At 44.7% G+C, this 13,056-nt stretch overlaps 1 protein-coding gene across 1 annotated transcript in view; it reads right to left on the bottom strand.

Moving 5' to 3' along the window:
- MTHFD1L (methylenetetrahydrofolate dehydrogenase (NADP+ dependent) 1 like) overlaps positions 1 to 13,056 on the bottom strand; it is a 183,177-nt gene that overhangs the window by 124,028 nt on the left and 46,093 nt on the right. Inside the window, exons 12-16 of the mRNA XM_059401260.1 lie at positions 10,526 to 10,662; positions 9,006 to 9,052; positions 4,473 to 4,580; positions 3,545 to 3,619; positions 2,186 to 2,288 (exon numbers count right to left, since the gene is read on the bottom strand). Coding sequence (XP_059257243.1) covers positions 2,186 to 2,288; positions 3,545 to 3,619; positions 4,473 to 4,580; positions 9,006 to 9,052; positions 10,526 to 10,662 — 470 coding nt within the window. The remainder of the gene's footprint in view (positions 1 to 2,185; positions 2,289 to 3,544; positions 3,620 to 4,472; positions 4,581 to 9,005; positions 9,053 to 10,525; positions 10,663 to 13,056) is intronic.

Below are 13,056 nucleotides of genomic sequence, written 5' to 3'. Positions count from 1 at the left end.
CAAGGCTGGGCTCTTGCTCCTCTGGGAGATACAAAATGACTTGGTGGCTACTGTTCCTTCTTCTTCTTCTTCTTTTTTTTTTTTTTTAAAGATTTTATTTGCCAGAGAAGGAAAGAGAGAGAGAACGCGCAAGTGAGCACAAGCAGGGGGAGCAGCAGGCTCTCCAATCAGCAAGGAGCCCAATGCAGGACTTGATCTCAGGACCCTGCGATCATGACCTGAGCCAAAGGGAGACGCTTAACCCACTGAGCCACCTGGGCACCCCTATTTGTTCCTTCTTTTTACATTGTTTCTGGAATAGTCTATTGGCTCTGGTCCCATGTTACTGCCAGGCAACGAGGCCTATAAGCTTCTGAGAGGAGACACAGGGTGAAAGAAACACCAGTTACATTTCCTCCAAAGGCAGAAAGGAAAGGCTGGTCCTTCCATAAATCCACACCATTCTTATAGTCCAAGACGAGGTGTGCAGCCCCACATCATCCCTGAGGGTCCCCCAAGTCATATAAGAAATTAATCTCATCATGAGGATTACGTTATTTCTAGGTCAAACCTCATATTGCCTTAAAAAAAAAAGACTCTACATTAAATGTCCTCAATTCACTTGGTAAAGAGTTCCATTTTTTATATTAACTCCTGGGAGTCAGAGCCAAACTACCTAGCAAATGTCAGTCTAAACTCCTCCAATCCAGGTTGCTTGTTGACACCCATAATATTTTCTTTACTTTAGCACCATTAAACAATCACATAATTCTTGTGTCTATCTGGAATAGCTTTTGAGAAGCTGTCACTTCCATTATTAAAAAAAGTCAGCAGGCTTCCCAATAAAATGCTGATGACATTCATACCCATTATTACAACTGTCGTTTCTCTATTAAATAATAAATTGTGGTTCATTCACAAAGGAATATTCTAGATCCATATAAAGTTACCACCACAATAAAGAGCCAATGAAATGGAACATGCTACTTGTAACATACATGAAGCTGGCAGGATCCAAAATCTATAGACCTATAGGTTTTATTTAAAAAGTTATAAGTTTTTATAGATTATATATATATATATATTTTATATAAAAATCTATAAAATGTAGACAAAAATATCCTATATTTTTTTTCAGTTTCCAAAATGGCGTTCCTCTCCCTCAGCTTGGGAGACAAATGCTCCGAACACTCCTGCTACGGCTCCCATGATGGCGTCTACTGATGGCTTGGGCAGTGCCGTTGAGTTTGCAAAGCACTCTCTTGCGGCAGCAGAACCAAGCCAGGCAGACTTGGCTAACCACTGTTCCATTTCACGGGTGAGAAATCGGAGACAGTCGCTTGTTAAAAGCTGCACAGCTCCTCCCCGGTGGAGCCAAGACTCAGCCTCTGGTCTTTGTCTCTCCATCTCCTGGTTTACGGGGAAACACTAGGCTCCTCACGAACTGGTTGAATAGATTCTCAGAAGGAAAGCTTTGTGTCCCTCGTGACAGGGGGGCCCCAGGCTGTGTCCAGGAGAGTCTAGGCAAGGGGACGGGGTGGGGGCGGGGGGTGCAGACAGAGGTTCGGCCCAGCTGTCTGGAAAGCAGACATAGAGGAAAAAGCCCCTTAGGGCCACGTCGCGGGGATGCTTCAGGCCAAGCTTCCTGGCCGCCTCCGTGTCCCACACAGGATTTTATCATACACACTGCGGGCTTCTGAGCAAAGGGGTGACAGAAGAACATCTCTACGTTCTGAAGCTGCCTACCGGCGAGATGGCCGTGTGCTCACAAGAACATCTACTACAAGGTCACAGCAATCAAGCAGGCATCTGATAAAAGAGGTTCTGGGAGTGGGTAGGAAGGAGGAAAGCGAGGGGCCGGTCTGAGGAGAACGTACAGAAGGGTCAGGCATCCAGACCTCCTGACCCAAGAGCCTCTGAGCTTCAGGCGCTACTACCCAGGGAGAAGAAAAGGGAGTAGCGCTCCCTGGACGTGTGTCGGGGGAGTGAATGGGACAGAGCCCGGGAGGAGCAGCGGGCTCCAGAGGGGGAGTGACTCTGCCTCCTACATAGGAGGCGACGGTGAGTGAACGGGCAATGACTGTTCTTGAATCCCACAGAGGGATTCCGGATCCCACGCTGGGAGGGTGAGGGGAAGACGTGAGACTGGGTACTTGGGAAAGCGATTTCACGGCTGCAACTGGACAACTGTCACCCCCGAGCCTACCTCTCTGCCACGTGATGGTGGAGGGGTCGATGTTGAGACGGGCGAATTTCCCGATTTCCTCTTCCGTCAGGGCGTTGGGATCGGTCTTATTTATTCCCAGTTTCTAACGATGAAGGGGGAAAAATGTGATCGATTTTAGCAAGGAAGAGAAAGCAAAACGTACCCCAAATGATCCCGGTCATTTTTATTTCCTCCATGGCTCGGAAGTCTTTTTAGAACTACACTGAACTAGAAACAAAACAAAAAAACCTGAAACTACACTGAACTTACAATAACTTGTAGGTGAGACCAATTCCTAAACAAATACCCAAATATCCCTGAAATGCAAGACACGGATATATGTAATACACCCTAAATGACACTGAAATCAGGCGTGGCTGGGCGGACAGAGAACACGACTTGCTGCTGTCTGGGCCCGAGACTATCAGGACTGGGCGACGTGGCCACGTGTCCTCCACGCAGAAGGGACATCGGCTGCTGTCTGTCTGCGCCCCCGTTCTGGTTCATTAGCTCTTCTTTCAAACACCAATACCAATAACTCAAGTCAAGGTGATGGCCATTTCTTAAAAAACAAGTTATCTCTAGTACACTGAAAAAAATGTCATTAAAACTCTGAGTGCATCCATTTCTGTAAAGGAAACATGTTCTGAAAGCTCCTGATGAAGCATAAGAAAATAATCTGAAAGCATGACTGCCAACAGGAATGACCCCCATGTTGTGGCTGCTGGGGTCAGTCCAGCGCACATGTTCTCAACACACTAAACTTGGTTCGGAGGCAGGATGGTGAGTTTTTAAAATCCATGTTCGCCCATCAGCGGCTGCCAGTTTTACCATTAAAGTTAGTTTTCAGTCTCTGAAAAGAGCAAGGGGGAATCACTGTGATAAGTAGGACAGCAGCAAACAGAACTAGGGTGAGAATTAAGATTGCTTTAACTAGTACAATCTCAGTTAGCATCTTCCTGCATAAAACCTGACATTTTCTCTGAAAATGTATCAAGGAAAATGTATCTTATTTCCTAGAAATTGAAGAAAATTCATGAAAGAGAAGGGCTCTCAGAAATTCGATTTGTCAGTGGACTAGGTATGCTAGGTTTGCAAAGCAGTCCTCTCAGTTGATAGTGGAAGGAACAGAGAGCTCAAAAGGGGAACTAGTCTGTCCACCAGCTCTTTGGTATAATCAGGTCTGAGGTTTCTGGTTCTCTTCTCTCTGTTACGTTGGTCTGTCTCTAGACTTTAACACCTCAAAGAGTGTCTGAAAACCAAAGACCAAATCAAGTTCAAAATTGCTGGTTTTGATCATCTTTCTGACTTGTCTCCAGGATTATTTTCTTCTGGAAGAGCCAGGAAGTGCAAACTTACTTTCAGCCGAGCAAGCTGAATGCTTGAAAACTGTCGAACACCATTCACCGAAGGAACGAGTCGATTATACAGCGCCTAAAAACACAAAACAAAAATAAAACCCCGCAAAAACTTAAGAGCCAACTATGAGCTTGGATAATTCACAGGATATGACAAAGTTTATTACATTTATGACCAAACTGTTTAGATTAGAGACCCTATTAAAATTCTTGGCTAATATAAACCATGCAGCCTTAAGTTCTATTGTTTTAATAAATCTGACTAGATCTGAAATAAGGCACATTGCAAAGACTTTGCATAAATATAAATATTTCTTTATCTACATAGCCTCACAACCACCATATTAATATTTATCTATATTTGGTTTCCAAAACTCACAAGGGATTACTTTGATTGGAGGAAGTCAAGACCCTTGTAAATATGCCAGAAAGTCCCACTTTTATCCATGTCCTCTGTCTATGAACAATTAGCACCTAGTACTCTATCCCCATCAGGTGTTTGTTTACATCAGCTGTGTGCACCTGAAGCCCAATAAGGGGGTCTAATCCCTTTCAAAGCACATCTAGAATGGCTACATGTAACATGACAGTATAAAAGATAACTTTCTAATCCTCTTAGTACAGACCAGGGACTGGACCTTTGAACAGAATGAAGAGAACTGGTCTATCAACTGCCTTTAAAACTGAAAGTCCTGTTTCAACATACAACTAACATAATTCACCTAACAACACAGCAGGGGTCATAAACTCATTTGAGAAGCCGACCAAAGCATGGATCTTCTCCCCAAGAAATAAGGACATGTAGAGTTCACAAAATGTTTTATATAATTTCAGACAGTTTACAGACTCCAAAGTTTTCTCACGAACTCCTTAAGAATCTGGAAATCCCAGGATAAGATGCCCAAAAGAGCCAGCAAGGAAACTCTCACCTTATCGGTTTGAGTGTTTTCATGTAAAATCCTCGTGTCAATAGCGGCGGCCAGGAGGTTATTGGCAGCAGTGATGGCGTGGATGTCCCCGGTCAAGTGAAGGTTGAACTGTGAATGACATGAAAACATCTTTCTACTGGTCTCAGACAACCACGGCAGTGCTCCAGGGCTTTCTGAATAAATAAACTATTGCACTAATTACACACAGCCTTATCATGAGCTAAGTCCACAAAACAGCCTAAATCAAAAAATCAATGTCAGAGTTTTCCACTTGACAACAAAGAACTCTTAAGCCGAATGGGTCACCACAACGTCTTTCGTCTTTTGTTCTTGGGTTAGGGGTGAGACATTCTGATGGCCTTAATAATCAGTTTCCTTGTTTTCATGATTTAGAAAATAATGTCACATCGAATATACTTTAAAATGAGGCAGAGAATAAAATAAACAGTAAGAAAAGAATAATATATGATAGAAAGTCTGAGAAGTAAAAAAAAATGATATCACCCTCAAGACTCTAGTCTGTTATTTTCATTCTGGTCTTAAGTGCATGCATGTTTATTATTTGTAGACTGGGCATACTTACAACACATTTGGTAACTTTTCATTTAAGGAACTTATTACTCTATGTGTTTTAATGTAATAATCTTGTTTATATGTAGTTACAGTTCACAGAGTCTATGTAAGGGAACAGATGTTCCAAAAGTTTTCAGTTTCTTATGTCTAGATATTTAAATTGCAACCCAATTTTCACTTTTGCAAAGAAGGCTACAATTAAAAAGAATACATGCAAATAATTTTTTTAATTAGTTGCTAATAAGCCATATATTTCCAGCAGTGTGGTTCCTGGATTAAAAATCTTGATAATACCATCAAAACCGCGTTCTGAAAGAATTGAAGTACCATGCCCAAAACACCAGTTGATCAGTAAAAACCTCTTTTTATAACATAAAGTATATGATAAGTACAAAATATGAAAAATTACATATGTGTATTTTATAAAATTTATAATTTTTAATATCAAGATCGTAACACCAAAATAGTTTATACCTTGTTTGTTTTTTTTTTTAAAGTAGGTTCCATACTTAGTGCAGAGCCCAAGACAGGGCTCAAACTAATAACCACGAGATCAAAACCTGAACTGAAATCAAGAGTCAGACACTCAACAGACTTAGCCAGCGAGGCTCCCCTACACCTTAGCTTTTATTTATTTTATTTTTTAAAAGATTTTACTTATTTATTTGACAGAGATCACAAGTAGGCAGAGAGGCAGGCAGAGAGAGAGAGAGAGGAAGAAGCAGGCTCCCTGCTGAGCAGAGAGCCTAATGTGGAGCTCGATCCCAGGACCCTGGGATCATGACCTGAGCCGAAGGCAGAGGCTTTAACCCACTGAGCCACCCAGACGCCCCCACTTTACCTTTTATACTCAGTGTTAATATTACTAGCATTTTTACATCATTAAATAGTCTTCAAAATATAGTTAGTGTGCTATCCTATTAGAAGACATTTAAGACTGTCTCATGGGAAAATAGTTTAAAATTATATCTTTGCATACACAGCCAGTTTTTGCTTAGGATAAACTAGGCCAGAAGCTATGATACTGTTTTAAAGGCACTTGATACTTTTTTTTAACTTGCCCTCCAGGAAAATTTTACCAACATATGCTTCCCAGCAGTATATGTCAATCTCTCACTGCTAATATTTAGTACTATTATTATTAAAAAAAATCCACTGCCAATTTGGTAAGTCAAATAACTGCTAGTAGTTTTAATGTAGATTAATTTAATTATCACTGAAAACAAACAACGACTGGTTCGTTGACCTTTTCTGACGTTTCTATTGAATCCTTACCCCGTGTTAAAGTTAAAACTGGCTTGTTTTTCTTTCCTTTTGCCTATTTGATATCCGTTGGGGTGTCCATTGGCCCCAAACAGGTCTCTCTTCTTCTGACCACAACCCCTTTGCCCCCACAGCTCTAGCCACATGGCCATTACCCCGGCCCCCCATCCTCCATTTCTGATCCTTTTTTTTTTTTTTTTAAATAAGCTCCACACAAAGCATGGAGCCCAATGTGGGGCTTGAACTCATGACCCTGAGCCAGGATCAAGAATTGGACACTTAACAGACTGAGCCACACAGGCACCCCCGCCTCCATCCTCCATTAAAGGGACTGTGGGGTTGCTCAGCTCGCTATCCTGGATGTCTCCCCTTTCCTCATGCCGCTCATCTAATTTATTGCAAATTGAGGAAACACATCTTCCATCACTGTCAACCTTTCTCCATCCTCAATGCCACCACCTTGGGCCACACCACCATCTTTCCTCTGGTTCTCCTTCTAGACTCCTAGCATCCACTCTGGACTCCTGGCAGTCTATTCTCTGCGCAGAAGCCAGAAGGATTTTTATAAAACTCAATTTATATCATATTATTACTTTGTCAAGATTCCTTTAATGGCGGACAATGATATTCCAATAATATCCAGGCTCTTGGTCATGAACTTCATAGCCTGAAAGAGCTGGCCCCCGCCCGTTTTTACACCTCACTCCCTCCGCCCCTGCTGGCCCACAGACACAAACTGATGCCCTCTTGTTCCTAAAGAGAACCAATGCCTTCTGCCTCAGTGCTGTCCTCTGAGCGGGTCCCACTGCCTGGGATGCTTCCCCCAGCCTCACAATCCTGGCTCCATCATATGCTTCTAGTCTCAGTATTTTCACTTTCAATTCTTCAACCCATCTGGAATTTATTCAAACATTTCCCCATGACTGTTAATTAAGGTTCTTCCGGCACACTGTGTATTCATGCACTCGGTCAACAAACATGGTCTGAGGGCTGGGCATCGTGCTCAGAGCTGGGGAGACCGAGAGATGAACGAGATACGGGAGGTCTTTGAATTCAAGGAACAGACTGCCTGATTGTTTCTGGCTCACCTAATGATCACAAGGCAGTTAGAACTATCATATGCCTTAAGTCTGCCCCAAGTCTGAGCCATGCAGCTGATGCCATGTGACTGCAGGACACCAATGCCTTCTGAATATTTGCGCAGAAATCCCCGAGCCATTCCCCTGGGCATGATCCTTGTACTCCAGATCCCCGACCTGGCCTCCTGGCTCTGGCTCTTCCTGGCTTGTGAATATTACTCATCCCCGTTCAGATGGGAGGCTTGGGGCTATCTTTTCAGCAATGCCCTGCACTATTCTCTCTCACCCCACCCCCAATACTCAAAAAGTGTCCAGACTGCCCTTGTAGCTTCCCTGACACTCCGGCCTCCATAGGGAAACACCTTTCCTATTCATCCAACAGAACCAACACACATTTCCCAGGGAGCCTCTGCTGTGTGCTGGGCGCCGGGCTGCGTGCCGGGTCTGTGGCCTCTAACATACCCCAGGCTACCGAACCGGATGAGAGAAACAGAATCTGAGGGGATCCGGAGGGGGTGGAATACAACTTAGAGAAGGACAGGCAGGGAGGGCACAACAGGAAAGGAAGAACGCTCCAGGCTTGGAATCAAGAGCCGAGAGGCCAGGAGTTGGCAGGGAGTCTGAGGAGGTGGGGAAAGGGCGGGTGGCCCGTGGGGACCTGAGGCAGGCAGGGAGCCTGGAGCACACAAGGACCTGCCATGCTACCCGGCACGGACGGTGAGGGGGTCGCCACTGAGAGGCACTGAACAAGTGCATCAGACTTGGTTTTGGAAAGATTTCTTGGGACCAGAAGTAAGAGGCTGATGCAGAGAGAAGTGAGGAGGCCTGCTCAGACGGTCAGATGCAGGGGACAAGGGGGTGGTGGTGTGGGGATAGGAGTTCTTGCAGAAATAAGAATGGACACCTTTGGCATTTTTTGCCCATTTTTCTTAGGAACTACTTTTTTTTTTTTTAAGTAAAGATTTTTTAAAAAATATATTCATTTAACAGAGAGATAGAGAGCACAAGCAGAGGGAGAAGCAGGCAGAGGGAGAGGGAGAAGTAGACTCCCCACTGAGCAGGGAGCCTAATGCTGGACTCGATCCCAAGACCCCAGGTTCATAACCTGAGCCGAAGGCAGAGGCTTACCCATCTGAGCCACCCAGGTGCCCCTCTTTGGAACTGTTTTGGAGTTTCACTTTGCCCAAGGGAGGAGTCCAAGTCCTCCTGACTGGGACGTATAGCTGACAACTGATGGGGAGCTAGGTCTCTACTGCCTTCTCCAGAAGCCTTTGGAGCCACGTGGAGTATGGAATTCGGAATTTTTGGTCATTTAGAAACAGTGTGATATACCTCTAGTTTTTTAATAACACGCCCCAAGCAGGGTTTAGGTCTGCATCCGTGAATCAAATCTGCAGCAAAATATATGAGTATTTACAGCAAACCACATAGACACGAATGGCTCAGAACTATCAATGTCAGGTTTTGCCACTATATGTCATGTAAATGGTTTTGGTCTGCAGAGCCTTTAGGATTCTGGGATTGAGGATCAAGGACTGGGCCTGGGCTTATGCGGCCCAGCAAAAAGTTCCAGGAAGGAGAAACAGTGACACATGACACCTTTTTCCGGAGATCTTACCTCCTCCATGGGGATGACCTGGGCATATCCACCACCTGCAGCGCCCCCTGTAGGACAGAGAAGGCATTGTTTGAAATCCATCACCAACTAAGGCCATGCAGGATGATGAGGGCCCTAGGGTCACAGCTCCCCCAACCCAGCAGGAAGGCCAGCATCCCCAAGATGAAATAACAGGTGGTAAAAAACATTAACTGCCTCTCAAAGCAGAACAAAAAAGGGGGGAAAAGTCCCAACTCTGTCCAACTGTGCGATGGAAGGACTTCAGTGTCTTGGTTTAAAAAAAAAAAGTAAAAATAATATAGCAAAGGTCATTACAGCCAACACGAGATTATTTTATTCATTTATTCTTAGATCTAGGCAGCTGTGTTATCTAAATTGCACATGCTTAAAGTATCAAAAAACTTGGTTCAAAAAAGCCCATCTGGTGAACTCAGACTAACACATGGTAAAATTCAGGCAAGTGATTTTAGATAATCATATGTAAGGTCTGGTGTGCTGATTATCGCTCAAAATAGTAAAGTTACTACATTAAAAAGATTTCGTTTTCTTTAAGCAAGAGTGATACCTTCCGCGTCCTATCATTGCACAGTGTACCATGTGTTTTATACGCTATCTCACTTGGCCCTCGCAACTCAGCAAGCCAGATACTATCAGCCACTTTGCGTAATCACAGATGTGGCTCAGAGAGGTGACAACCAGCAAACACGGTGTCACACAGTAGTAAGCGACACGGCACGGATAAAACCACAGCCTTCTTGCTCTGAGTTTAGTGTTCGTTCCGCTGCATCATGTCTGACATCCTATGAGTTATCGGTACTTCACGAGCTAGGACTTATTAACGGCTGTGATGGTAACATAAACATCATCCTGCGAACAACCACCATTGGTGCCAAGAACCAATAGTAATCACAGCAGGAAAGGCTGAAGAATGACGTCATGGCCAGTCAGCGGAGAGGGAGTAGGGAGTGTGCCCGTGCCTGATGTGGGCCCGGCACAGCCAGACAGAAATTTTCCCGCAGCTCCGTCCATGGCCGATCAGCTTCCAGAGCACGGCAGGCCTGACAACAACTTTGACGGGATGAGGCCTCGGGCCCAAATGAAAGGCTCTCTGACCGTTTAGCGGGAAAGCCTTTTCTCCGTGGCAGGGATGATAAAACGCCAATAGGAGAGGCAGAATCACAAAGGGGCTTGCTTGGCAAAGAAGGTCCTGATGAGCTCGATGGCTTCCACCCAAGGCTGGAGTGGTGAGCACAGGCCCAGCGACTGCTCCAGGGAATGAGGGAAATGGGCTTCCCCGGGGGGCGTGGCTGAACCCCCTCCCCACACACTGCAGCCCCCTCTGCAGTGGGGGGCATCTTGGGGTGACCACCACATCCTGAGTGTGTGAGGGGGGTGCACGTGGGGATGGAATGTACCAGTTCCTCCAACAAGTCTTAACTCCCTGTTGATGACGTTCTTTTAAAACTTTTCTCTGCCTCAAATTTTGCCCTGAAAAATGTACCAGTTGTTAAATCACGTACCTTTAACTCCAAAAGTTGGTCCTTGAGAAGGCTGCCTGAGGCAGGCAAAGGAGTTGATGTTCAGGTGTGCAGTCAGTGCCTGTACGAGTCCAACTGTCACGGTGCTTTTCCCTTCCCCGAGAGGGGTCGGTGTGATCCTGGTTTGAGGGGGAAAAAAAAGTGAATTTCATACTACTTCCTGAACAACCTATGCAAAATCAACCTATAGCACCAGAATCAAATCAGAAGAATTTGGAAGAGAACACGTCATCCGAAAATTCATGTAAGCGTTTCCATGTTCAAGGACGTTTATAGTCTATCCACAAGATACAGGCCATGCTTACGCGAAAGCCAAGATACAGACACACCTCCAGCAAGAGACCAAAAAAAAAAAAGTTATTCACCAGGGATAACATTCTCAGCTTCAAGAAACGGCATAGCGTTATCCATCAAGTGGTTTAAATAATGAAGACGACCTCATTTCTTTTTGATGGATGATCTGGCACTCATTCTTCTGGGGCCATTTACTGGGAGTTCAATGTGGGCACAAGGCCTTCTCAGTGATCTGTGGCCAGATTCTTAGGATTGGAAGGCTCCTGTCGTCCCACTCACCTATCTCCTTCTAGACATTACTGTTCAGGGCTTGTCTCTACCATGTTTCAACACAAACAGTGATGGAGGCGCGCTACCTCTATGGTAGCCCATTCATTTCCAGATAGTGTTTATAGTCCCAAGGAAAGATGTCTGCATTCCTGTGGCTCCTTTCTCACGGAGTCAGACATATTCAACTCCATCCTTTCTCATCCAACAGCCCCTCAAATACTGGGGAAGAATTGGTCCACCAAAATGATAAGCACGTAAGGCAGAAACTTGGCAATGAGGCTGTGTTATGAGAGCACAAGGCAGGAGGCAGGTCTGATGAGATCTGGAGCACCGGGAAGGCTTCAGAGAGAAAGCAATACCTAAGATGAGAGTTGACATCTCTCATTATCGAACAGAGAGCTGACATCTCTCATTATAATCAAACATTAGCCCGATAAAATTGAGTGTGGGTTTGGGGTAGTTAATACGTGAGGCTCTGTGCTTTACACTTATTGGGTACTTTTTTATCCTCATTTAATGGACGAGGAAACTGAGGCACGAGAAGGTTCAGTAATTCGCCCAGGGCCACACAATTAGTAAGCAGTAGAGCTGGGCATCAAAACCAGGCAAGCTACCAGACTTCCCCAGGTTACTTCTATGGAAATGGAAGCAATTGCAGATCACTTCTATGGACAGAAATTTTTTAACCGCTGTTAACCATTAATTAACAATTTCAAGCATGGAAACAGAAAAGATCACTCAGTGAGAGTAACCACAGGACAAAGGGACAGAATCGTCCAGAACACGTTCTCTTAATGAATAGTCAGAAAAAGCAAAAGGAAACTTGGAAGGGGCAGAAGTGAGAAATCTTGAGGATGAGGCAGGGTGTGACAGGGTCTCTGAAGGGAACCACGGAAGCCTGCACAGAATCACACACCACAGAGACGCAGAGATGTCTGGCGCCGGGTGAGGGTCTGGCAGCCATCACCGTCCCTAGCAACAGGGTCACTGGTAGGGAGCTGGGGCGCCAAGCCAAACACACTTGGTGAAGTAAACTTTAAACCCTTCAAGCCACATGATACTCGGTCGCCATGAAGACGCAGTTACAAGTGTTTACGCTTTGAGTCAACTTTCTGTTTTCTTGGTACAACAACAATAGAAGCCGTTGGTCAGCCAAAGGCATCACAATCTTGTGATAGCCTGAAAGAACCAAACAAATGCTGAATCAAGGATAGGGCGGATTAAGTACTGTACTGAGCATCTACTGTTTGCAAAGGAAGAGGTGGTTTACTTGAGCGTGTCACATGAAGAATTACATTTCCATTCCCAAGGATGGGCTAACATCGCTGCTGGAGACGGCCCAAGGCAGACACACCCAGAGATGACCTCCTCAAAACTCCAGCGAACCATCCAAATTCTTAATTAGAAACACAGGACCGCTTAGCTTTCTGCCAACTAATACAATTCAGGAAAATCAAAAAGCAGGAAGTATTTATTGGGAGCAATAAAAGGAGAGCTACAATAAAAATTTTATTTTACCTCATTCCTACACTTGATATCAGACTTGGATTTAATTGTTATCCCACTATCCTTAACTCTGACTCCAGATTATCAAGCTGAGTCGGAAAAACAATGAGCACGGAATTTCTTTTTTCTGTAAGAGCTCAGAGTTTAGGGAGAGGTGACTGTGGTTTCTGTCCATTCTCTTCCTCAAGGTCTCCCTGTAGCTTATCTGTTCCTCTCTATCCCACAGCATTTACTGTGTATTTATTATGTAACGTTTCTGAGGGGATTGTTAGGCGCTTCCTGAGGCGGCCATTTTGCCCACCAGCCCACAAGCTCGTTGAGGTGAAGGACGATGGCCATTTTCATTGCGTTTCTGTCACCTGTCCGGGCACACGTGAGCAAAAAACGCTGGACAAAGCAAGGATGTCTTTTCCAAGACATGTTTCTAAGTATGTTTACTGTGG

The sequence above is a fragment of the Mustela nigripes genome, chromosome 5 (assembly GCF_022355385.1).
Source record: "Mustela nigripes isolate SB6536 chromosome 5, MUSNIG.SB6536, whole genome shotgun sequence".
Classification (NCBI taxonomy): Eukaryota; Metazoa; Chordata; class Mammalia; order Carnivora; family Mustelidae; genus Mustela; species Mustela nigripes.
This window is presented reverse-complemented; position numbering and strand designations above follow the sequence as displayed.